This window comes from Lepidochelys kempii, chromosome 11 (genome assembly GCF_965140285.1).
Source record: "Lepidochelys kempii isolate rLepKem1 chromosome 11, rLepKem1.hap1, whole genome shotgun sequence".
In the NCBI taxonomy this organism is placed as follows: Eukaryota; Metazoa; Chordata; order Testudines; family Cheloniidae; genus Lepidochelys; species Lepidochelys kempii.
Window position 1 is genome coordinate 23,311,171 of NC_136390.1, and position 27,239 is coordinate 23,338,409.

The window sequence follows — 27,239 nt, forward strand, 5'->3', positions numbered from 1 at the left end:
CCCTCAGGTCAGTAAATTGTCATTTCAGAGAACTGGAATAAACAACACCATTAACACACATCTAAAAATGTTTTGCTTTTTAGTTACAGTTGCTCAGTAATTTGCACCTAAACACCATGATAAAGGGCAAACTAGTAATACATAGATACAGAAGTAGGTTATTTGCTTGTCCTTTTATCCATATATCATCTATTTATGTCAAATGCTGTAAAGGCTTCAATTTTCCATTAAGAGGCCCTTCTTTTGAACTGGTGGAGACTTACACAGTAGGGTAGTAAATGCTGTTTTTGTTTTACTGATTGGATCCATGAAGATCTGTCAACAATAAAGTTTGGTAAATTAAGCAAAAAGCTATTCATGAATATTTTACATCCTTCCTGTGCCCCTGTGGGCACCCAGGGCGGAAACTATATAAATGAACATATTACCAATACAACCCAGTGATTCACTTCACTGGTATTTCCCTCTTCTTTCATCTGCTTGAAAGGTCTTGGAAGAGAAAGATAAGATAGGCCTGTGCAAATCTAGACAATAGGCCACTTTGAGCCTAGAGAAGGGGAGAGGAGAAAGAATCATGCAAGTTGGACAGAAGTGTCACAAAGGAGGAGAAAACTTTGTTGGTCTGCAGGGGATGGGCGTTCCATGCAGTGTGCTCTAAGGTTTAGTCTTAGTTTAGATGAATGTCTGAACTTTTGGATGCTTATTTAAATTGAAACTCCAAAGCTTTTGATATTTTCCATCACTACTTTATAACGCAGTGTCATCACTTTAAAAAGGCAGACAGCTGGTTGCTTCCTTATTCCTGACAGGGTTGATGAGATTCCACCATTACAGGGGTTTTACCAAAGGCAGCTTCATCTTTAATGGGGCAAGTTTTTGTCATTTTTAGCATGCATTTATGTTGTCAATCAAGCTAACACAAATTAAAACACAACAAGCATCGTACCAATCCTGAGGATGTTCAGACCCAATGTGAAAAGGAATAGTAGGGCCTTGCACCTAGTCCATGTCAGGTGGTACAGCATTGCTTTGTGGCCAGGGATCTCATGCAGCTTACCCCAGACTAAGCTGTCCTATGTAGATCCTTTGTTATGCTGCTGTTAAGTGAGTGATCAGAAAAGTGTCTCCAAAAGAACCTGTCCACACAAAAATGGTGGAAAGGATATTAAGGGGGAGACCATTTGTTGAAGAACTGTCCTTTCTCCCCTTCCCCGTTGCCATGGGAGAGGGCTTTTTTTTTTCTTGGGGCTCCATTTTGGAGTTCGCAGCTGGAAGATATCTATTGGGTCACGTTGGCCCACAGTTTCCCTGGCTTTTAGTCACCTGGGGAAGAACCCACAAATGACATGGAATGGGTAAGACATTGCATTTCCTCAGCACCCAGATAAGGGAGGGACTGTGGGCCTTGTAAATGTGACAGTGCAAGGCTTTCCCTGAGCGGAAGTGATAAAAATAATATATGTATTTAATATCAAAAGGAGCCATCTCAAGATGACAAGCTGTAGGCTCCTTCTTTCGAGAAGATATTTTTCAAAACAGCTTTGAACAGGAGCTTAAGTTCTGCTCTTGTTCTTTCTTTACGTACAGTATAATTCCAGTTATCCAATTTCCAGATATCCAAAAATCCTAGTTTTTGAATCTACAGTGTGTCCCCAGTGTAGCCCTATGTTAATTAATAGCACTTCTAGTTATCCAAGTGCCCAGTTGTCCGAAAGTTTCAGATTTCCCACAGGCCAGTCAGATAACCAGTAATGTACTGTATCAGTGGTGGTAGTGGTTGTTTTGTTGTTTTGGTATTTTGTTTCCCACAAAAATAAACAAATGGCCATTTTGAATGCCCCCAATTAGCATAATAAAAAGAGATACTATCTTGGAAATGGTTTGGAATAAGATATTCCAGCTCCCGAGGAACGTCTGTCCACACTCCAACATGCCTTTCTTAGTATTCCATGGCAGCAGTGTAGAACAATGATCCCCAATGCACCATGAGAAACTGACTAGTCCCCTAACTGTGAGACATTAATTTTCTCCCATTCTGTCTCTGTTCCTCCCCTTTGACCCTGTCACTTCCCGCTGCCACCTTATGTATTTGTCCTTGATCCTTTCTTCTTACCTCTCTTTAATTTCTTTCTCCCTAACTTGTTCCTTTCCCCTTCTAACCATTGTTTGTCCTATTCCTCATCCTTCTCCATGTTTTCTCTTGCTCTTTTTGTGCTCCACTTTTCTCCCCTCTCTTTCTTATCTCAACCAATTCCAGGTCCCCTGTTTTTAAATTGTGATCCATACTCCTTTCGCTTCTGTTTTAACACATAACAGATCACCAGTTAGCGCTGGAACTATTGCACTGATTAGACTAAATGAGGTGGATTCAGTGGCACAAGACCCTCATGAAGGGTACACACACTATGGGCCAGATTCTGATATCTATATTCACATTGGACAGTCCCTTACTCTGGGAGTGATCCCAGTGAAATGAATGGGACAATTTGCAGAATGAACTACAGCCTAATATGGCCCTATGGAATTTACGGCAATGTGGCATGACAGCAAGATATGACCAGTAAAATGGTCTAAAAAAAAGGATGCTTCACAAAATAAAGAACACTTGAGAGGAGGGCTCAAAGGATCACTACTCTTTTCCAGAGACAGATCCATATGCAAGATAGTACATCCTATAAAGGGATATGAGCCTCTTTAAAACGTAGGTCTTAATACTGACATTATTTTGTTAAATTTTTCGATCGATCTTTCCATGGATTTTTTTTTTCCTTTTTGAGGAGGAGACCCTTATGGTGCACATCAGTCACCCACATGTGAACACATATTTGTTTGCACTGGAACTAATACAAGAAAAAAATGAAATTATATACTACTGAAGACGTTGATTTAAAAATAATAACAAAATCATTAAAGCCCACACTCCCTTCATGAATTTAAAACAAATGTAACATTTTTTCCCCTAAGAGCTTTGACGGGGCCCCTCTAACTTTCTTCTTTTCACTTTGTCACTTCTTATTCTTAGCTTTCTATTAACATAATATTTTTGTGAGGATCCTTAGATTGTTTATGTCTGCATCTGAGATAAAATGGTATCATCCGGCAATTAGTGGGGAAATAATCAAAGGCTTTTTAAAAGCAGCAATTTGAGGGCGTGATCCTATGAGGTGTTAAGCATCCTCCATTACCAAGGAAATAAATTACCAGATTTATGTACTCTGGTTCCAAATCTCTCCAAATCCAAATCACTCACTGACTCCACTAGGAGTTGTGGCTGAATAAACTCTATAGGATCAGGCCCTTTGTTTAAATTGAAATGCATTTGAAATGTATATATCTTCTAGATCTGAATAGGGCCCCATCACCACAGTATGTGAGTGACTGCAACCAGTAGGAACAGAATTAAAAGGTTACATTGAATGGACTGATATTTTCTTTTTAATTTGTTTTTTACTGTGTAATATTTTTACTTGACATTTGTCCCTTCTAGCAAATATTTTTTTTAACAATCTCTTATTGCTAGAGGGTAAAGTGACATCCTTTGCTTTCAAGAGGATACATTCCTAACAGAGGTTTCAGAGTAGCAGCCATGTTAGTCTGTATTCGCAAAAAGAAAAGGAGTACTTGTGGCACCTTAGAGACTAACCAATTTATTTGAGCATAAGCTTTCGTGAGCTACAGCTCACTTCATCGGATGCATTCAGTGGAAAATACACGTTTCCTTGAAAAAAGAAAAGGAGTACTTGTGGCACCTTAGAGACTAACCAGTTTATTTCAGCATAAGCTTTCGTGAGCTACAGCTCACTTCATCGGATGCATCCAATGAAGTGAGCTGTAGCTCACGAAAGCTTATGCTGAAATAAATTGGTTAGTCTCTAAGGTGCCACAAGTACTCCTTTTCTTTTTGTAAATACAGTCTAACACGGCTGTTATTCTGAAACGTTTCCTTGAAGAGCTGGAAATGGTGCAAAAATCTGGGGAGATAAGTCTCCGTAAAGCCTTAGAAGCAGAGCATTTCTCATTAGACATTTAAGACAAATGCATGGTAAAAACAAAGGGTTTTTTTAAGGTTTCTACTTAAAGTTCTGTGCAGAGCTACAGTACTTATACATTTTCTAAATGTGTTTTAAGCAATAAGTTGTACAACATTTTTAGAACATGTGTTAAGCTATTTCTCTAAGAATGAAGCTCTTAACAAAACATAAGCACTCTGCATGAGATCTTAGCAGCAAAGTGCTTAAAAGATAAAGTAAGAATTGGTACCATGGGAAGAACACCAGCTGTAGAGCACACAGGTCCATTATGAGAAGTATGGTAGTGGGTAGGGAGAAAATGATTTAATCAGGAGTAAAACCAATTTTATTATAAGGACACGCAGGGGGTGTGGCACCATAGTGAGAGGGACATTTCAAAATATCTGACAGATTTCAACAATGTGAAAACCCACCCTGTTCTTTAAAGTGATAGTAAACCCCATTAGGTCTCTCTTTTTGATGCTATTGTGAACAGTTGACTGTTTAAAGCTGGCCTGCTAAGACCCTGTCGATCTATTTCAATAGTCTGTGGCAAAATAAAAGGCTAATTGTTGAAATACAATCAATCATATATGATCTTGTGGTCTAAACCAGGTCCCTTCTGCTAATTCATTTCAGATCAAATCATTATTTTTATGGTCTAGGTAAGAATTTGAAGTTTTTAAAAAAAGAAGAGAAAAGGAAAGTAAAAACCCATGTGATAAACACAAGTTCATTGTTTCAACTTCATTGACACACATTACTATAAATTGAGGCATGGGAGCATTAATTTATTTATTTGTGGACACCTTCTGAGTCCAATATTTCATAAAACATTTATTAACATTTATAGAGAAACACAAAGAAATGTGCATCCTGAAGTTGAACTTCTGCCCAAAAGCAAATTCTCTATAGAGAAAAACCATTAGAAGAACTGAAATTAATGGTGTCCAGGTTTTTCCATTATTTTGTATAAAGAATGGAATGATAAAAATGATGTTAAAGTTGGGTAAACAGGATGGACTTGAGTCCAACTGAACTGCTAAACACCCAATTTCAATGAGCTTTGGTATAGCTTGCCAGGATTATGTTGTTTTGATTTTGTTTGATCGTTTTCATGATTGTCTCTTGATCTGAACACAGACTACAACTTGTCTAAATGTTAAAGTCACACCACACATTTAAAAAGCTTAATCCATTTTTGGGGTAGCAGAACTTCCAGAGAATATGTGTCCTTTTAATTGTAAGGGGTATTTACACTTTCACAGAGTTTTATATGGATTATGATTCCATTGTTTATTGTGTTCTAATAACACCAGACTTTTATAACAAGAAGACAAAAATAGAATAATAATCACCCAAACTTTCTTTGTTTTTATTAGAAACTTTATTTTAGCATTTAGTTTCTTTTATATTTAAATTCCTCAGCTCAGTCAAGCTTCAAAAGAAAACATTTTTGTTGTTTGCAAAAACAGTTTTGTAAGCACTTGTGGTTTGTCTTTAGTGTGTTATCATTTTTGACAGCTTTGCATAGCCTAGGTAGTCCAACAGGGGTCTGTCTAATATTGTTGCTGGGCATATCTTCCTCCCAGAGATGAAAACCAAACAAAATATTTTTGAAGCAGTGAGAAGGAATTAATATCCTTTCTCTCACAGTACTCTATTCCTTGCTGACATTGCATTCAGGCAAAAAAGGAGAAAAGTGTTACCCATTATTCCCTTGTACATAGCAAGGCTAACACATGTAAAGCAATAACTCATTTTCTATTGCCATGTTTAGCATATGTCTCCTGTTGGCTCAGCAAGGCCTTTAGGCCGGTCCCTTGAGCCGGCCATCATTGGCAACTCTTAGCCCCTCGGCCTCAAAACCAAATAGCTTTGAATCATGTTGAGCTGTGATGCTAATTTTCATACTGAAGCATTATGGGAATAAATGTATCTGACATACTGTGTCAATGGTACTGTCTCTTTGTGTCTCTTGTTTTTTTGTCAGCTGCATTCCTACAGATGGTATTCCATTCAAAATGTGCTCTTCCTACCAAAAAAAACACACACACGCACACACACACATGCACAGCACCAAACCTCTAGGTGCAGAAGGCTGTTAACGGTTGCTGATGATAGTAGGCAAACATTAACATAATAATTAGTGTCTTGTAATTGTTTCATTAAAACCAGTTGTTCCATTTCTCCTCGTGTTTTCCCAGAAGAGAAGCTGAATTTGGATGACAGCCAGTGGGAGGACATCCACGTTGTCACCGGAGCACTCAAGATGTTTTTCAGAGAGCTGCCTGAGCCACTGTTCCCATACTGCTTCTTTGAACAGTTTTTGGAGGCAATAAGTAAGTACATCACATACAGTAGCAGCTAGTGAAATAGCTTATCAGTTAAAAATACTCAAAAAAAAAAAAAGGAAGGAAGTACAGAGGCATCTCTGACATGATTTACCTTCCATTAACCCTGATCCTGTCCTTTTATTGGTTTTGATCGTCTTTTATATCTTAAAGTATTGTATTATCAAACTGGAAAAATCACTATATTGTCTATGTACAAATTTTAAATATGCAATTTATCTTAAGCGAGTAAGAGAGATTGAGGAAAGGAACAGAATGCTCATATTTTGTCTCATTTCACTGGAGACATTCTAGGCTGATAATTTGTGTACCTCCAACCACAGTACTTTAGTACAGGACTAATATTTGTGAATTACAAGAGCATCTACTCATGTTTTGAGGGGAAAGTTCAGCAGTAAGTATCCAGAATGAGATGCATATCTCACGTTGCACAAGGTTGCATACTGTGTCTTACAATGACCATATGTATAATGCAACAATATTTGTGATATTTTATTTTTCATACCTCTTATTAATTTTGTTTAAAAAATAACTGCAAGCAGAACCAGTATTTTCAAAACACAAAGCAACTTCTGGTACATAGAGCTGGGGGTTGTATTCTACCAACACTTCTCTAAATTTAATATCTTAGAGTTCACTTTGTAGACTGTGACAGCTTGGGGGGGAAATTGCCTGCTAAACAATCTGAGTTGGGGCTTTCTTTCTTTCTTTCTTTCTTTCTTTCTTTCTTTCTTTCTTTCTTTCTTTCTTTCTTTCTTTCTTTCTTTCCCTTTAAAAAAAGCTTGCAAGCCTAACAGGAGCTTAAATAAAGCCCAATAAAGAAAAATCTCCAGGAAAAACAATACAGCACTTAGGGATCTGTTCTCCAAATGACGCTCACGCATAACTGCCATTACCGTTAATGAGAGTTGTGCGCGCGCGCACATCCGTCAGAGAATATGGAAACCTTAATGTGCTGTTTAATTTGATTTTATGTTCATAAGAGTGTTTAGGTTCAACTAAAGCTCTTCATGACTAGCATCAGATATAATGAAGTTGAATAAATCTCTCAAAATCCTTCTCTTCCCCTCTCGGCTACTTAAAGATATCCTGTAGTTAAATATACAATGCAAAGAAAATGCATCATGTAAAAGTTCACTTTCAGAGGCTCAATCCATGGCCCCCCATCATCTTCTTTCAGAGCACAAGAAAAATAGGACTAAAGATTGTCTTCTGGGGTTTGATCCAGTCACATCTCACAGTCTCTGTAATGCTCAAAGAGGAAAAAATTAAAGTATACCCATTTCCTTATTGTGTTCAGCTTCAGTTTCTGTGCTGCATTGGAATGAAGAGAAGTTACTTTGGAGTACTGATGTTCCAACATGCACTTCAAGTGGTGCCCCATCTACCTGCTATGTCCTCTTGAAGTGTTGGATCTTTGGTGCTTCAAGAGGATATAGTAGATACATGGGGCACTACCTGATGTGCATTTTGCTTCACATCCCATTTACTTTATGCCACAGTCAAGTATTTAATACATATTCTCTGCCTTTAATCTCTTTTTCTTTCTGATGTGCAGACTCCCCCTCATAATACTGCTCTTTTGGGGCTAAATCTAGGCTTTCTTCACCCTTATGACTACCCCTTTCAGTCCTTTGTGTTTGTGCTTCAGCTGAGCCAGAAGAAAACAAAATCACATTCCGAAGCACATTATCATGATTCCATCTCATCCTTCACGTTATCTTATGATCTCACCCTTTGTGTTAGCCTTCACATGCGAAATATTCCAGTGGCTCATTTTTGCCATCTCTTATTGATGAAAATAACAGGTAACTAGTAATAAATCTGTGCATTAATATTTGAAAGCTTGTCACACACACACCCCCTACTAGCACAGTTGCCAACTTTCACGCGGGTAAATAAGCACCCCGACTTTCACAATAAGCCAAAAATCAAGCTAATCCCATTTTAAAACAAGGCCAAATCAAGCCAATCTCTAAGAACCCCAATGCTCTATGTGACTAGATCCCACCAGAATGCAGTGTGGGACTGTGGTGGTCCCGCTGTACACTCCTGACTGTCTCCCTCCATTGCCCCTGCTTGTTGGGAGCCGATAAAAAAAAAGAAGCAACAAGCTACAAGCCAAACAAGCTACAAGCCAAAAACTAGCCAACAAGCAACTCACAAGCCAATTAAGCCAAAAACAAGCCCAATTTCTGCAATTTTTTCCATGGGTTTGGCATGTCTGTTTACTAGTGCATTAATATTTATGTATGAGAAATTAATGTTTCTGCTCTTTTAACTATTATTCATTCTTGTTCTGATTCTGAAAGCTGTTATACCCATTGATAGACAAATGAACAGACGTTTATGAAGGGGTTTTAAGACAGTTTATTTCTAAGAATAAAATACTAGCAGTCTGATAAAAACATTATTTGCTATTATTTGTAATCCTTGGTCCTTATTGCTTCCTTTGTTACACCTCGGGATGATTTCTAGCTAATCCATCCATCTAATACAATCTATCAGATCTATTCAATCAATCTATATATCTGGCCCCTACAACCATAGTATCTGTCCCTTCATATGCTTTCGATTAGCTAGAAATCACCTTAACTATTTACAAAACAACCTGCATGGGACCTTTTTATTGTTTTTAGACTTAGAGTCAGGTGTGTATGTGGTGTGAATGGAGGGGGTGTTGTTTTTTGTTGTTCTTTTAATAATCCATTTGATAATATAGGTGCCCTTTTATGATACCACTGAAATCAATTACAAAACTCTCATTGACTTTAGTGAGAATGAGGTGAGACCAAACCCTTGACACTGCCCCTGTCTGGCTAGTTTGCATTGCTCAGTAAACACTAAGCAGATAGAAAGCTGCCTTAAGTGAGTATTGTGGGATTCCCCTGCTGTAGATGAGTCCCCTGGGTGGTGTAAAGATGAGCTAGCTGGGTCTAACTGATGCCTAGTTTCCATCAGGGGGTACTTCCAAAGCACAGCACACTCTGGTGATCCTGGACCAGCAGAGCAGCCATAATGGGCCCTTACTGTGGCCTTGTCTACTCTGCCACGTTACAGCGCTGCAACTTTCTCGCTCATGGGGTGTGAAAAAACACCCCCCCCGAGCGCTGCAGGTTTCACCGCTGTAATGTGGCAGTGTAGACAGTGCACGTCCCAGCGCTGGTAGCTGCTCCTCTCGTGGGGGTGGGTTTTTCGAGCACTGGGAGAGCTCTCTCCCAGCACCGGTGCCATGACTACACAGCCACGTGAATGCGCTGCCGTGGCAGTGCTTTAACATTGCTAGTGAAGACATGCCCTAAGTTACAGAAGAGGACAAAACAATCCTAGGATTAAAGGACAAAAGGTAACTTAGAGCTACCCCACCCCACCATCAAACCTTGGGTTCTGCACTGAGCACTAATTAGCTCCATGTATTTGGTGAGGAAGATGAAGTAGTCTAAAATCCTGCTATTTGTAATAGTTGGGAATAATCAAGAAGCAGGGCATTTCCTGAGGATTTAGCCTGCTAGGTAGGAGAAGTTAATTTCCAGGAACTTTCCTGCTATCCTTATCCTTTAAGCATTAAATGAAAAGTAACTTACACAGTAAGCCTATGGATATTTTTCCCCCCTGGATGATGTAGTTTCATTTGACTTCAGTTGGTATGTAGATAGCTCCAGAAAATTACTACACTGTGTATTCGTCAGTCAAATTGCTTGAATCATCTCTCAACATTCCATTCCCCCTTATAAACAAACTTTGATATGGCCATAACATTAGAAGTTAATTCAGGGAAATCGTACAGTGTTGCTTGCCCTGGTGAATGTGGGTAATCACTACCCCTATAAAGTATATTTGAAGATTTACAAACAGTAAGGAGTGGAAGATCACAAGGCCTCAGCCAATGAATACTCTACCTTATCAGGTCCTGGGCATTAGATACACAAATATTTCTAGAACTCCGCCTACACATCACAAGCATGTCACTATGGGTACACATGTATATCTGTGATGTAAGTACAACAATGCTAATATAAGGTTAGGTTCTGCCACATTTACATTAAGTAGCACCTTAATCCCTAAGTAGCCCCATAGATTTTAATAAGATTGTTGCAACGTAAAATTCTGCTTACCATGAGCAGGGATGACAGAATCTGGACCAAAGTCTGAATGTTTAATCACCTCTGTCACTGAATTTAATTTGTATTGCCTTCTGCCATTCCACTCTAGCCACTGACAGTGCAAAAGAAATCCACTAGGGTTAAGCTATTTGCTAGCAGCACACAGATTTTTAATGGGTAGTTAAATGGGTAGTTTAATGGGTAGTTATTGCCCTGTGTAAAAGTATAAGGGAGAAGACATAGAAAAGTGTATTTTGTCCTTTGCCTTTGGTCATGTGGTATAATGATTCACCTTCATAGTATAGCTCAAAAGAATGAGTTCAAATCTAGAAATATTTGTTATCATGCCTACTGCCTGGTATCATTTCAGCTGAAGAATACTATACTCAGATCCTTATGAGAGGAGAAAGTCTGAATGCATGGACATTAACGTGTCGAAGTGTAGCTGTGTAGTTTAATCAGTATCTATGTGGGGGAGGATAGTCCAGTGATTAGGCCACTAGCTTAGAACTTAGTAGACCTGAGTGCAAGCTCTGTGGGCCAGAAGGAAAGAATGAATCTATAACCTAGAGGTTAGTGCACTCGCCTGGAAGACCTCAGTTCCAATCTCTGTTCCAACAGCTATTTAAATATTTCATACAAAATGTCACAGCTTCAACAGGAGAGATTGAGAGACACACCCTGTATCCCACCCACTGAGAGGTGGGAGACTCAGTTTCAAACAGTCCTCCTCCAATTAGGCAGAGGGAGGATTTAAACCTGGGGCTCCCGCATCCTGGGTGAATGTTTTGGGTCCCGAGACAGAAGAGAGCACCACCATCTCTTTGCTTTGTGTTGGTTAGGCATGCTCTGACCTTACCTGCCAGATGAGGCACTGCAAATGAGATAGGAGGGAGAACACCCAGTTAGTGAATCCAGCCAGACTTATGCACCAAACAGCTCAGTAATGTCAGGTCTTAGATGGCTGTTTGCATACCCACTGGCAGAAATGTAAGCACCTAGAGAATTTAGGCAGAGCTGAGCAGAGGTTTTGAAGATTTAAATTTTGGATTTGGACTCTTACAGTGGCAGCTAGGAACCTAAATCTCTTTGTGGATCTAGCCTGTAGTCTCTCTGTGCATCTGCTCCCCAGCTGTAAAAGGAGGAAAATAACTTCCCCACCTCATAGAGGTGTTGTGAAGAGAAGTGTGTTAAATATTATGATATTACTCAGATATTTCGGTAATGGAGAACGTAAAAGTATCATAGATCTGAGTTATTTTTAAGAATCATATCACAGCTCTTTTTTATTAAAATAAAATAGTTTTAGTTGTCAAAGCCTTTAAAAAGAACATTTTTGCCAATGTCACGATCTATTTAATCTTTGTCTAGCTTTTCTTCAAAATATTTCCATCTAGTTACCTATTATGTTTTTATTAATTCTTGATGACATCAAATCAAATTTTTATTTACTTTTTCTTGTTTTCAGTCCTTCTGCATCTTCAGCATTTTTCATTCTTCTCTCTTCATCTGTTCTTATTTTCAAGTCTGCTTTAATTTCATTACAAAGAATAGTTGTGGTCTTGAGCCACAACCATGTTACAGCTTTAAATTTGAAATATGCATAATAAAAAGGATAGCTCTGTAACTAATGCCATCTCAGATGTACTAAGGTTTCAGACTTTCAGAGTCTCAGCTATGAAGTGGGCCAACCCAATAAGCACAAAAATCTGCCAGGTTCTCAGAAGCTATTTCTTCCTTTTATGTGAGTCCAGGATTGTTATGCATTTCATGGAGAGGAGTGACAGAGAACTTTGCATCAGATTCACCTGGAAATTTAAATAGCATTCTGCTTTTTTGGAAAGCAGAATTAATCCAGACACAGGCTAGATGGTATTTTAAGTATCTCTGGATGACTATGGAATTTTGATCTGCTCTTCCTATTCCAAACAATTTTCTGAATGAAATTGTAATTTCCTATTGCTATGGGCTTCCCACCTACAGTCCCTTAGTGTGTTTTCCCCCTTTGGCCTTGGTTGCTCCTATGGACCATTAACGCTCTCTTCAAATGACTTCACACATGTCCTGTCAATTAACCAGTAATAAGACACCACCTCATATCTGTGAGTGTCTTTTTGTGCAAGCTAAGTGGAATTAGGAATGTCATTACTATTGACCCTACAGTGTTTGGCATAGTCCTATTATATATGAAAATTTAAGAAGATCGATGCTTAGGATTTTGAACATGATATATTATTGCCAACTCTTTTAGTTAATAAAGGAAGTTAGATTTTAGTTTAGTACTGTTTTGGCCAGATGGAAAATTGATGTCCCTTGGTCCTATGTGACAATCTCAAAGTCCATAAAGTCATGTTCTTTTAAAACACAGAAAAAATACAATACAGAAGCAAGCTGTATTACCGGAATGAAAAATAAATGTATTACATTGTTTGCAAATCACACAATACTTTAACATTGCTTTTGGTCTTAAAACAGCAAGGGTGAAATCCTAGCTTCAGTGAAGTCAGTGGGAGTTTTGTCATTGACTTCAATGGGGCCATGATTTCACCCTAGATATAGAGTAGTGCTAAGGATTAAAGTGTTTTTTTTTTCCACTGGGACTTGAGACTTGTTTCAAAATCTGGGTAAGGTACCAGTGACAATAATGAGTTCTCTGTCCCCTCCATGTCAGACTGTCTTCAAAGTGGGTGTTCCCCGTCTCCATGGCAACTAGACGCAGACCAGATCTTTGCTCTGAGTCTGGGTGTAGGATTGCCCCTCAGGATGAGCTCTCCAGAATTATCTGCCTCCAAATGGCACACGTGGCAGACTTCAGGGGTCCCCTTTGAAGTAGAGCTTGCACAAGATTTTTAAAAGAGTATTAACTAAATGCCTCTCAGTGGCTTTTATGTTGGCTTTGAAGTTTTCTTCTCAAAACTGTTAAACTAAAAAAAAAAAATCTTTTGGCTTTCTGAGAAGGGTAGAGGGACAGCACCTTTCCTCCCTTTACCCCTCTGAAATAGCAGACAGAAACCAGGCCACATGGAAGCTCCTTCACTTAGATCAAGCCAGAACCAGTAGCATCTAAGGGGGTAAGTTTTTGCAAAGCCCCTCTACCTCTCCCCTAAGCATGGGATCCCTATTACTCTCAGGGAAAGGCAAGGTCCCCTGTAGCAACCAAGAGGAACGCAACGCCTGTGCAGAGATGGTTAAGAAGCCCGCAGAGCATACCTCCTTCCCACAAGCTGTTTTGTATGCAAACCCTAAGCTTGCATGAAAGATGCCAGCTCCTGCAACCTTTCTGATACTAATGAGCCATTTGTGTCCAGTGGCTGCAGCTCACTCCTCATTCTGTACAATGGTCTTTCCTCTGCTCAGATCCAGGTAGCATGGGAATGAAATTGTTCAGCTCCCCTTCCCTAGAAGATAGAGCTCCCACTTATCCCCTTCTTGCCTCTAGGGTTCCAACAGGAGGTCACGAAGTGGGTATTATTGTCGTCAGGGAGACATTCAGAGGGGTATATCTACACTACAGAATAAGGTCGAATTTATAGAAGTCGGTTTTTTAGAAATTGGTTTTATATATTCGAGTGTGTGTGTCCCCACAGAAAATGCTCTAAGTGCATTAAGTGCATTAACTCGGCGGAGCGCTTCCACAGTACCGAGGCTAGAGTCGACTTCCGGAGCGTTGCACTGTGGGTAGCTATCCCACAGTTCCCGCAGTCTCCGCTGCCCATTGGAATTCTGGGTTGAGATCCCAATGCCTGATGGGGCTAAAACATTGTCGCGGGTGGTTCTGGGTACATATCGTCAGGCCCCCGTTCCCTCCCTCCCTCCGTGAAAGCAAGGGCAGACAATCATTTCGCGCCTTTTTTCCTGAGTTACCTGTGCAGACGCCATACCACTGCAAGCATGGAGCCCGCTCAGGTAACCGTCACCCTATGTCTCCTGGGTGCTGGCAGACGCGGTACGGCATTGCTACACAGTAGCAGCAACCCATTGCCTTGTGGCAGCAGACGGTACAGTACGACTGGTAGCCGTCATCGTCATGTCCGAGGTGCTCCTGGCCACGTCGACTGGGAGCGCCTGGGCAGACATGGGTGCAGGGACTAAATTTGGAGTGACTTGACCAGGTCATTCTCTTTAGTCCTGCAGTCAGTCCTATTGAACCGTCTTATGGTGAGCAGACAGGCGATACGGACTGCTAGCAGTCGTACTGTACCATCTTCTGCCGAGCAGCCATGAGATGTGGATGGCATGCAGTCCTTCTGCACCGTCTGCTGCCAGCCAAAGATGTAAAAGATAGATGGAGTGGGTCAGAACAAGAAATAGACCAGATTTGTTTTGTACTCATTTGCCTCCTCCCCTGTCTAGGGGACTCATTCCTCTAGATCACACTGCAGTCACTCACAGAGAAGGTACAGCGAGGTAAATCTAGCCATGTATCAATCAGAGGCCAGGCTAACCTCCTTGTTCCAATAAGAACGATAACTTAGGTGCACCATTTCTTATTGGAACCCTCCATGCAGTCCTGCCTGAAATACTCCTTGATGTACAGGCACCCCCTTTGTTGATTTTAGCTCCCTGAAGCCAACCCTGTAAGCCGTGTCGTCAGTTGCCCCTCCCTCCGTCAGAGCAACGGCAGACAATCGTTCCGCGCCTTTTTTCTGTGCGGACGCCATACCAAGGCAAGCATGGAGGCCGTCCAGCTCACTTTGGCAATTAGGAGCACATTAAATACCACACGCATTATCCAGCAGTATATGCAGCACCAGAACCTGGCAAAGCGATACCGGGCGAGGAGGCGACGTCAGCGCGGTCACGTGAGTGATCAGGACATGGACACAGATTTCTCTGAAAGCATGGGCCCTGCCAATGCATGCATCATGGTTCTAATGGGGCAGGTTCATGCTGTGGAACGCCGATTCTGGGCTCGGGAAACAAGCACAGACTGGTGGGACCGCATAGTGTTGCAGGTCTGGGACGATTCCCAGTGGCTGCGAAACTTTCGCATGCGTAAGGGCACTTTCATGGAACTTTGTGACTTGCTTTCCCCTGCCCTGAAGCGCATGAATACCAAGATGAGAGCAGCCCTCACAGTTGAGAAGCGAGTGGCGATAGCCCTGTGGAAGCTTGCAACGCCAGACAGCTACCGGTCAGTTGGGAATCAATTTGGAGTGGGCAAATCTACTGTGGGGGCTGCTGTGATGCAAGTAGCCCACGCAATCAAAGATCTGCTGATATCAAGGGTAGTGACCCTGGGAAATGTGCAGGTCATAGTGGATGGCTTTGCTGCAATGGGATTCCCTAACTGTGGTGGGGCTATAGACGGAACCCATATCCCTATCTTGGCACCGGAGCACCAAGCCGCCGAGTACATAAACCGCAAGGGGTACTTTTCGATAGTGCTGCAAGCTCTGGTGGATCACAAGGGACGTTTCACCAACATCAACGTGGGATGGCCGGGAAAGGTGCATGATGCTCGCATCTTCAGGAACTCTGGTCTGTTTCAAAAGCTGCAGGAAGGGTTATTCCCAGACCAGAAAATAACTGTTGGGGATGTTGAAATGCCTATATGTATCCTTGGGGACCCAGCCTACCCCTTAATGCCATGGCTCATGAAGCCGTACACAGGCAGCCTGGACAGTAGTCAGGAGCTGTTCAACTACAGGCTGAGCAAGTGCAGAATGGTGGTAGAATGTGCATTTGGACGTTTAAAGGCGCGCTGGCGCAGTTTACTGACTCGCTTAGACCTCAGTGAAACCAATATTCCCACTGTTATTACTGCTTGCTGTGTGCTCCACAATATCTGTGAGAGTAAGGGGGAGACGTTTATGGCGGGGTGGGAGGTTGAGGCAAATCGCCTGGCTGCTGGTTACGCGCAGCCAGACACCAGGGCAGTTAGAAGAGCACAGGAGGGTGCGGTACGCATCAGAGAAGCTTTGAAAACCAGTTTCATGACTGGCCAGGCTACGGTGTGAAAGTTCTGTTTGTTTCTCCTTGATGAAACCCCCCGCCCCTTGGTTCACTCTACTTCCCTGTAAGCTAACCACCCGCCCCTCCTCCCTTCAATCACCGCTTGCAGAGGCAATAAAGTCATTGTTGCTTCACATTCATGCATTCTTTATTCATTCATCACACAAATAGGGGGATGACTACCAAGGTAGCCCAGGAGCGGTGGTGGAGGAGGGAAGGAAAATGCCACACAGCACTTTAAGCACAGCACTTTAAAAGTTTACAACTTTAAAATTTATCGAATGACAGCCTTCTTTTTTTTTGGGCAATCCTCTGTGGTGGAGTGGCTGGTTGGCCGGAGGCCCCCCCACCGCGTTCTTGGGCGTCTGGGTGTGGAGGCTATGGAACTTGGGGAGGAGGGCGGTTGGTTACAGAGGGGCAGCAGTGGCAGTCTGTGCTCCAGCTGCCTTTGCTGCAGCTCAACCATACACTGGAGCATACTGGTTTGGTCCTGCAGCAGCCTCAGCATTGAATCCTGCCTCCTCTCATCACGCTGCCGCCACATTTGAGCTTCAGCCCTGTCTTCAGCCCGCCACTTACTCTCTTCTATTCTCTGGTGAAACACTGGAATGCGTTACCTAGGGAGGTGGTAGAATCTCCTTCCTTAGAGGTTTTTAAGGTCAGGCTTGACAAAGCCCTGGCTGGGATGATTTAACTGGGAATTGGTCCTGCTTTGAGCAGGGGGTTGGACTAGATGACCTTCTGGGGTCCCTTCCAACCCTGATATTCTATGATTCTATGATTCAGCCCGCCACTTACTCTCTTCAGCCCGCCACCTCTCCTCCCGGTCATTTTGTGCTTTCCTGCACTCTGACATTATTTGCCTCCACGCATTCGTCTGTGCTCTGTCAGTGTGGGAGGACAGCATGAGCTCGGAGAACATTTCATCGCGAGTGCGTTTTTTTTTCTTTCTAAGCTTCACTAGCCTCTGGGAAGGAGAAGATCCTGTGACCATTGAAACACATGCAACTGGTGGAGAAAAAAAAAGGGACAGCGGTATTTAAAAAGACACATTTTATAAAACAGTGGCTACACTCTTTCAGGGTAAACCTTGCTGTTAACATTACATACATAACACATGTGCTTTCGTTACAAGGTCGCATTTTGCCTCCTCCCACCGCGTGACTACCCCCTCAACCTTCCCCCCTCCCTGTGGCTAACAGCGGGGAACATTTCTGTATAGTCACAGGCAAACAGCCCAGCAGGAATGGGCTCCTCTGAGTGTCCCCTGAAGAAAAGCACTCTATTTCAACCAGGTGACCATGAATTATATCTCATTCTCCTGAGGATAACACAGAGAGATAAAGAACGGATGTTGTTTGAATGCCAGCAAACATACACTGCAATGCTGTGTTCTACAATGTTTCCCGAGTACGTGTTACTGGCCTGGAGTGGTAAAGTGTCCTACCATGAAGGACGCAATAAGGCTGCCCTCCCCAGAAACCTTTTGCAAAGGCTTTAAGACTACATCTAGGAGAACCGCAAATGCCAGGGCAAAGTAATCCTTTCACATGCTTGCTTTTAAACCATGTATAGTATTTTAAAAGGTACACTCACCAGAGGTCCCTTCTCCGCCTGCTGGGTCCAGGAGGCAGCCTGGGGTGGGTTCGGGGGGTACTGGCTCCAGGTCTAGGGTGAGAAACAGTTCCTGGCTGTCGGAAAAACCGGTTTCTCCGCTTGCTTGCTGTGAGCTATCTACAACCTCCTCCTCATCATCATCTTCTTCGTCCCCAAAACCTGCTTCCGTATTGCCTCCATCTCCATTGAAGGAGTCAAACAACACGGCTGGGGTAGTGGTGACTGAACCCCCTAAAATGGCATGCAGCTCATCATAGAAGCGGCATGTTTGGGGCTCTGACCCAGAGCGGCTGTTCGCCTCTCTGGTTTTCTGGTAGGCTTGCCTCAGCTCCTTCAGTTTCATGCGGCACTGCTTCGGGTCCCTGTTATGGCCTCTGTCCTTCATGCCCTGGGAGATTTTCACAAAGGTTTTGGCATTTCAAAAACTGGAACGGAGTTCTGATAGCACGGATTCCTCTCCCCAAACAGCGATCAGATCCCGTACCTCCCATTCGGTCCATGCTGGAGCTCTTTTGTGATTCTGGGACTCCATCATGGTCACCTGTGCTGATGAGCTCTGCATGGTCACCTGCAGCTTGCCATGCTGGCCAAACAGGAAATGAGATTCAAAAGTTCGCAGTTCTTTTCCTGTCTACCTGGCCAGTGCATCTGAGTTGAGAGTGCTGTCCAGAGCGGTCAGTATGGAGCACTCTGGGATAGCTCCCGGAGGCCAATACCATCGAATTGTGTCCACAGTACCCCAAATTCGAGCCGACAACGTCGATTTAAGCGCTAATCCACTTGTCAGGGGTGGAGTAAGGAAATCGATTTTAAGAGCCCTTTAAGTCGAAATAAAGGGCTTCATTGTGTGGACGGGTGCAGGTTTACATCGATTTAAGGCTGCTAAATTCGACCTAAAGTCCTAGTGTAGACCAGAGTTCCAAAAGAACTCAAATGTGAAACTGCAGAACTACTACCTGTGATATGTAATCTATCGCTTAAATCAGCCTCTGTACCAGATAACTGGAGGGTAGCTAATGTAATGCCGAAAAAAAGCTCCAGAGGTGATCCTGGCAATCACAAGCTGGTAAGCCTGAATTTAGTACCAGGGAAACTATAGTAAAGAACAATATTATCTGATATATAGAAAAACATGATATGTTAGGGAAGACTCAACGTGGCTTTTGTAAAGGGAAATCATGTCTCACCAATCTATTGGAATTATTTAAAAGTGTCAACAAGCATTTGGACAAGGCCGGAGTACCAGAATGGGGGGAGTAGGTCCTCAGAGGACCATGGTCCTCCCCCTTTTTACCAGCTATAAGGGCAAGCAATGGGGCGAGGGTGCAGACAGGAGCACACAGGTGGCAGGGTCTTGGGGGAAAGAGGCAGCACGGGAGCAGAGCCTCAGAGCAAGGGGCAGCGTGGGGGCGGGGCCACAGTTTGGGCACCAGTAGCCACCCCACTTTTAGGGGCCTTCTGGCACTCCTGGGACAAGGGTGATCCAGTTGATATAATGTATTTGGACTTGCAGAAAGCCTTTGACAAGGTCACTCACCATAGACTACTAACCAAACTAAGCAGTCATGGAATAAGAGGGAAGGTCCTCTCACGGCTCAATAACTGGTTAAAAGATAACAAAGGGTAGAATGAAAATTCACAGGTAATTTTTTCCCTTCTTGCACACAGAGTGCTTGCAGGACCACATGTATGTTTGGTAAGAAATGAAAAAAGGTGCTGCAAATCAGGATTGATATCTATTGCACAGAGTCATCAGAAGCAGTAAGCTTGCAAAATACTCGTCTAAAACTAAAGCTGGCTCTAGATGTTTGTTTATTTTGTTTTTTTCTTTTGAGCATGAAAATACACCTCTAAAAAGAGATCTTTCGCAGTATTTTGCTACTTCCTTTCTTTTGCTAGTCCAAAGCTATGCTGCAAATATTGCTCAGGTAAGATTTTTGAGAAAAATCTCAGTCCAGCATCTTTGTTTTCTTTTCTGTGGACTTTATGCTGGCCCTTACTCAAACTTTTTTTGAGGCATCATATAATGGGTTATGTTGCACTTCAAAGAGAAGAGGGAGGAAAGCAAAGTTCCTGAGACACTTAACAGAAAATGCTTGTTGAATGTAAAAAGCTGATGGTAACAAATTTCCTTAACAATGAGAGGAACAAAAAAAAAATTCTAAAAAATTGTGCTTACAGTAACCAGAACTCTAAAATAGGGCAGACTTTTAAGATATCTTCTGCTGCACTGTATCAAGGCAACTACAATTTTAAATGAAATTATATTTAGCATAGTTTTTTGTGGGGGGTTATACATTTGCACAGCAGGGACATATTCTCACCAGTATCTTGCATATTTTGTTGTTGTATTTGGGGGTTGTTGTTTTTTTCTTAGCATATTGGAAATTTTATTGCTCATGCCTGGCCTGTCTCTTAACTCATGCTAATTATATTCATAATTAAATGTTAAACAAGAATGACTACAGCCAACTGGCTTGCACAGGTGTCTTTGTTATGAATGGTTTATTGCTTAGACAATAAATCACTGGACCCCAATCTGTGGTAATCTTTTCAATGAGAACCCCTTTAAAGGTAGAGCATAACAGTGTGCCATAAGGCCAGGGTAGTGTTTTGAAACCGGTACTTGTGGGTAGGTGCTAATAGAAAGGATCATGCTGAAGCATGCCTTGTCTCCAAAATCCCTAGACTGTATATTCTTTCACAGGATTTTATTCAGCTTTAATCCTGTCTTTATCTTTATCTTTGTTTTAACCAGTCTGACAATCCATTAAATTTGTCTACACTTTTATACATTAGTAAAACTAAATGCTTTTTCCATTCTCCTACACTCCATGGAACTGCTGTACTTACAGCATTCCATATCTGTGGAGGAGAGGAAACAGCCACTGGCTCTTTAGAAGGAATGTCATTTGGTCCAAAAATACCCATAAGAAAAGTGTGTCTCAATTTCATTTGAAAAAAAGTGTGTTTCTAATTTACAGCCAGATTCAGTCCTGGTGTGCCAGTGATTCTCCATTGGTGTTACACAGTATAAGAGCTGAGCGAATATCAAGAAGAATATTTGCAAATGTTGCAGTGAATTTAAAACCAGATTGCATATTGCACACCTGTTGTACTCACTTTTCGCAAATATTCAGCAGAGTGAAATGTTGTCCATACAAACAGTCATAGCAAATGGATTTTGGTTTTGTAGCCTAAATTTGATATGTGATTAAGAAAAAATTTGGGAGGGGGCAAAGGAAGCAATGAATCAACCCACTAAGAATTTCATCTGTGGGGTTAATAGTGGAGGAGGGAGTTCAGAGAGGGAGAGAATGGAGGAGGAAAGAGGGAGAGAAGTTTGAGGCAGTCCATTTTGGAGGGAAAGAGAAACAAAAAAGGATGAGGAAACACTTATCACCTGTGATGAGATTCCTGCGAAAGACAAGTGAACTGAAGTTCTGATGAGGGCAGGTTGGACACTTCAGCCCTGTGCAATTACTTGGAGGCTCTGATGGAGAAAGCTGTTTCTCCTCATTGTCAGCAATGGGTGCAGCTTCCACCCTGAGGGATCAACGTTCGCGTTAGGAGGAATAATGGCTTGAGGGAAAGCAGCTAATACAGTCACACCTTCAGAATCCTATAATTGCAAAATTGAACCTTTCTTGGAGACTTCTGCACATTCACACACATCCTGGTTAAGGAGAAGATGAAGGAGCCCTTGATAAGGAGAAGAGGACCTGGGAGAAAAGGAAAAAGGAACTTGCTATGAGAGAAAAAGATGACATAGATGAGAGGTGTTGGTTGATCTCCCATGCTGTGTCCTTCTCTTCTGTCTGTATACCTCCCTGCCATATAGGAGATCCTGCTGTTCCAGTCCCAGCACACTATACGTGAAATACTGTTGTATATGGGACACTGCTTAGCAACACAGAAGAAGGTGACTATGTTGTTCCTCAGCCTCTGGCCAAAATTCTGACACAGAAGCTGTCTTGGGGATCAGACGTTGGAATGCACATTTGCATCTACACCAAAATTACTAATTTGATATTTGCTGGGGTGAATGATGATGGGTCACTGAAAATTGAAGCCCAGTAAATTAAACACTCATGATCCTTTGATCTAGCCGAGTTGTGCTAAGTGCAGTGCCTAAGGTTAGGAGGGAAAGGTGCTACATTTGTTTCCTTATTACCCCAGACCACTTTGGTTTCCGGCATGAATGAGAGCACAATCTGGGCTGCATTCATGTACACCTGCTGTAAGAGGATATGTGACTGCAGCCTTCACAGCAAGGACTATGCCAGTCCCCTTGGCTACAGACCTAGTAAAATGGCAGTTAAACAAACAAGGTAAGGCAATACCTTTAGTAGCTGGGACCATGTAGGCATGTGTCAACCTCAATCACTTTGTGAAAGAGAGATAGGAGAAATTAATTTTAAATCAATAAAACATTACAGCAACCTAATTTTTCCAGAAGTGATATCTCTGATGAGGCCTGATTCAAGTGGCTGATAAAGCAGGGGGGTGGGGGAGTTTAAATGTTTTAAAAACTCCACCAACTAGTCCTGCTCTCTCCCAGAGAGAATCAAACATCCGGTGACTTAGCCAGAACCTGCTCATTTATTACAGCAGCACGTACCCAGTCAGGGAGAAGAAATAATACCATGTTGCTAGGGTGGGCAATCACATGCTAACACAAGTACTACAGAGAATACATACAGTGAACACAGTTTGAAATGTGGTTGCATGAAACATTCGTCAAATCAGACTGGTGTTTAAGTATGAAGGCAGGTTCTGTGTTCCTACCAAGAGTGGGACAGAGTTCAGTCAAAGTTAATGTGGTTTATACTGTCTCTTGAGGGACACAAATTGTGGAAACCTGCTGCTGGAAAACCTGACAATCTGGCCATGGAAAAGCATCCTTGGCAGCTGTACGTGCACCTGCTGTACTGGATGACAGCTGAAAAGAGGAGACAAGTAAGAAAAAGTGAGGGAATGGAAGAAATAAGTAATACCACGAGTCTGCCTCCCTTTTAAAGTGATGGCAGTGAATAGGCAGTACAAAGGCAACCTGTTCAGCAAAAATTCATCGCACTTCACTTGTATTTTTCTTCTGTTAAATGGCATTTCTGTAAGTGGGCTCCACTGTACACACAGCACAAGTATTAAATTTTAAATATCCATGATCTTAAAACTGAATAAAATAACACGATTCTTCCCCAAAAGTCAAACAGTTGCTGTTCAATTCTCTTAGATATGAAAATGTAAGTCTGTTAACTTGGCTCATGTAGGCTATGTCTATAGTAGGTCCAGATTGAAAACCCCTTACTCACCTTGATGAGCAGTTACTCACACGAGTGATTTCACAGACATCAGTAACTCTGCCTGTATGATCACTAATGTAACTAAGGGTTTCACAATTTGGCCCTTATCAAATAAAACAATGTATGCAAGTATTGCTGCCCTGCAAATCACCATAAAATTTACCAGCCCAGGCACAAAATCTACATGCCTACACTTACCATTATAATGTAGCTTAAAATCAAATTGTATTTTACTCAACCATAAAAAGAAAATTACCTTAGCCAAGTGGACATGCAGACTTTTTCAAGATTTTAGTGGCCTAAAAGATCGGGGTTAACTAATAGTGTTTAGATGCAAGTGGATGTCTGCATAAATCCTTGTGGAGCTCACTGATCTTTCATAACAGATAATAACAGGAATCTTGACTCCAAAGCAAAAAGAAAACATCTTCCAAAGTGGTATGATCCTCTCTGGTTAGCGTAGTGAGCTAATGGAGAGAGCCATCCTGATCGTGCACATGGCAATAAGGCAGTGTCAAGCATAGCACTGGTAGTAAAAGGCAGAAGGTCTGGAGTTAGCACATAGTCAAGGTGTCATGTAATGGGTACAGAAGGAGTGTGGGGTGAACCATCGAAAGAGCTAAAATCTCCAACCAAAATGTCCTGTCCACCATCACTAACTGCTGCAGCTGCTGTCGAGGAGAAAGGGGGACTGGGAGAAAAACACTTGGGTGCCTGCAAGACTAAAGTGAGTGCTGAGGGCAAGTTAGGGAAGCATGCAAGCTTCAGCAGTTCTTTTTGTTTATTAAAAAAAAAGGAGAGAGCGTCAGAGAGGGCTTGCCCAGCAGGCAATTTTATACACGCTTCTGCAGTTCCAACCCTTGGCTACCAAGTGCCACTTTTAGAATGGTGTTTTTCTCTGCTCATGTTTGATTTGCATCTGTAGCTCCACATTCACCCAGAACTAACCCACATGTTCTGCAGCTGAGTTCTTTGCTCATTTTTCTTCATACTGTAGATTGGGAGCACCTCATGCACTCAGACTCCAGCATGCAAGTTTAAGTGTATTACCATAAAAAAAACCTGGCCCACTGTGCGAATACAAATCCTCTGCAGAGAGCTATCAAAACTATGGAGACAGTAACCACCGAATGAAATGTTAGTAGGATTTGTTCCAAGATAAGTGTTTTCTCTTTGAAGCTGTAGCTGTCCCTTATTTTAGATGGTATTTCTGAATCACGCTCTCAAAATGGGGTCTTTGGGCATAAACTGTAGGCTGATGACAGGCAAAATGAGGAAATTCTGTCTCAGAAATCTCGAAAAATAATCTTAGGCTTGACATAACACACCATGTCATAAAGTGATATAAGCACATAAACACAAAGCAGCGTTTAAAATTTAAAGGAGAATAATCCTGTTTTGAGATGAGATACTTTCCATTAATTTGGATAACAAATATCTGATCCAGAATATAGGCACTAGGCTTTTAATGCTGAGAATTCTTAATGCCTGCCATTCCCATTAGTTAGCAACTGTGGCAGTTTGTTGACTACCGCCATTATCTGATAGTGGCTCAGCATACCTCTAACATTGTACACATACACACAAGATTTCTATCTGGAAATAAATATCTCCTCTATTGTCTTTAACCCCTCAGTGATCCAGAGCTCCCATTGCCAAACACTGATGCAAAATGCATTAATGCTTAGCATTCGGAAATCCCAACTCCTAGTGCCAAAAGGTTCATAAATATAGTAATGAAACCCCTTGACTCAAAGTGAGCACTATTTAACAGAACAAGCATGAACAGCCTTTAGGAGATTTTGCAGCTGGATTTGTTCCACTGTGTCAGAGCTCAACCTCTGTGATAGTAGTTTTAAAAACAGTACAAGTTTAAAAAAAAAAAACCTCTCAAGAAATGTGAAGAAACTCATGAAAAGAGGAAGTAATTTACACCACTGCAACCTACATGAGAAAGTAGACACCAGGAACAATGAAGTATGAATTCAGTGGCAGATGTCAAGGTCTCCGGGAACTGTCCACCAAGCTTTATTTTGCACATGTTCCTGAAAAACTAAAATGAGTGCTTTGTGTGATAATTTACAAGCAAATCAGTGTCAATAAATCAGAATTGTGTAAACAGTCATGTTTATTATATTCCTGTTGCTTAATATTCATGATAGTAATTTATTTTTATAGTACAGTTTCACTGTTATCTCCTCTGATGCCGTAACTTTGAGTCAAGCAAGCTGCAGAAGGAGAAGGTCAAATAACCCTTTAAAGACTGTAAAAGTGCATTCACTCAGTGAAATGTGCTTGACTGCATGTTTCTTTGAAAATAGTGCACAAAATTGCTGCAGTTGTTCCTTAAAATATATATATGTGGCTTTTATTATTCTTTAAAGCATTTTAGCATTATTCATTTACCAAAACATCATTACAAAACAGGAAGCACAAAATTGCAGCATGGATACCAACTATGGAAAATAATGTTCCTTAAAGTACCAAAATTACAAAGTTGAATGAACATCAGATGGATTTTAATGTCAAAGCTTTAATTAGGGTAGTGCTTTCTCCCTAAAATACAGCTTCAGAATAATTATTTAAAACCTTGAGATATTTGTTCTGAAATAACACAACAGACTAGTTTCACAAAAGGACTTAGGTGCCTGATTGCCACTTTAGATGCTTAAATCCCAGAATCTGGCCCCACAGGGATTCACTAAGCCCCTGCTCAGCTGCCCCCTAGCTTTATAGGTACCTAAACTCACTTGGCACCTACATTTTTTCAATAGAAGTTCCCTCAGCTTTGTTTCTGCCTCTGAACATGTGTACAGCAGCCCATGCCAGGTGTCTACATGCCTAAGCCCCAGAGTGATTCACAAACCATGGAAAGATAGGCATTCCTCTGCCTAATTCGTCTGCAGAGCCTGATCCAGAAGGTGTGTTCAGAACTTGCCTACTGTATCGGGCCCTTATAAAGGCATTTACACAAAACTGCCAGGGAGGAGCAGAAAGAAGACTTCCCTCATAACTTTTAGCTCAGTGGCTAGGGGATTCATCTGGAATGTTGGAGACCCAAGATCCTGTCCCACTATTACAGTGATTTTTTTTAATTATATGTCCACAGTGGAATAAGTTCAATAGGAGAGACTGACAGTACCCCTATAGATCAGTGGCTAGAGCACTCACCTAAGAGAGGGAAGAGCCCTGTTCAAATCCCTTTGCCCACTTTGGTGAAGGAGATACTTGAACTGGGTATCTCCCACATCCCAGGTGAATACCCTAAGTTCTGGACTAAAAGTTATAAGGAAAGTTGTCCTCTTCCCGCCCCCTAGGTTTCTTGCTAAAACACAGTAGGCGCCTAACCCCAAAAGAGGGTTTGCAGCTGAAAATCCCAAGCAGAGGGCGGCACCTCCCTGCAGTCCAGATATCCGGTGCCTATCTCCAAGACTCACCACTTGGCTTGGCATCTCCCTTCAGGTAGTCTCCTACTGTGCTGGCTTTTGCAAATCCCATTCTCAGTCACCTGTCTCTCATCATTCATTGTATGTGGAGCCAAAGTGCTGAACTCAGGCTTTGTGAATCCCAGTGGTTTTCTAGGTGCCTTAAAGTTAGGTGTGGCAACACTCAGTGTCACCATGCCTAAGTTCCTGTGTCCCAAAGTTCCTAACCCAAAGAGGAAAAATTAAGCTGATGACTTTTAAAAAATTTTTAAAAACGTAAATGGGCCTGATTGTCATTTACACCAAATCCCATTTACAGTGCTCAGAGTGACTTTAAAGTGGAAGTGAATGTAATTTTCATTTTATAACCCCTTTTTACACTTCAAGAGCAGTATAAAGGGGCCTTTGTGTATATGTGAAAATAAGGCCCAAACATGTGAATGTAGTGCTTGATAAAGCTGCTAGGTTG

General features: G+C 41.8%; 1 protein-coding gene across 7 annotated transcripts in view; it reads left to right on the forward strand.

The window, feature by feature from the left end:
• The window catches only part of ARHGAP15 (Rho GTPase activating protein 15), a 463,932-nt gene that overhangs the window by 374,153 nt on the left and 62,540 nt on the right, over positions 1-27,239 (forward strand). For all 7 annotated transcript variants that reach the window (XM_073305398.2, XM_073305399.2, XM_073305401.2 and 4 more), the window contains one exon: positions 6,218-6,352. In XM_073305398.2, the coding sequence (XP_073161499.1) occupies positions 6,218-6,352 (135 nt within the window). The remainder of the gene's footprint in view (positions 1-6,217; positions 6,353-27,239) is intronic.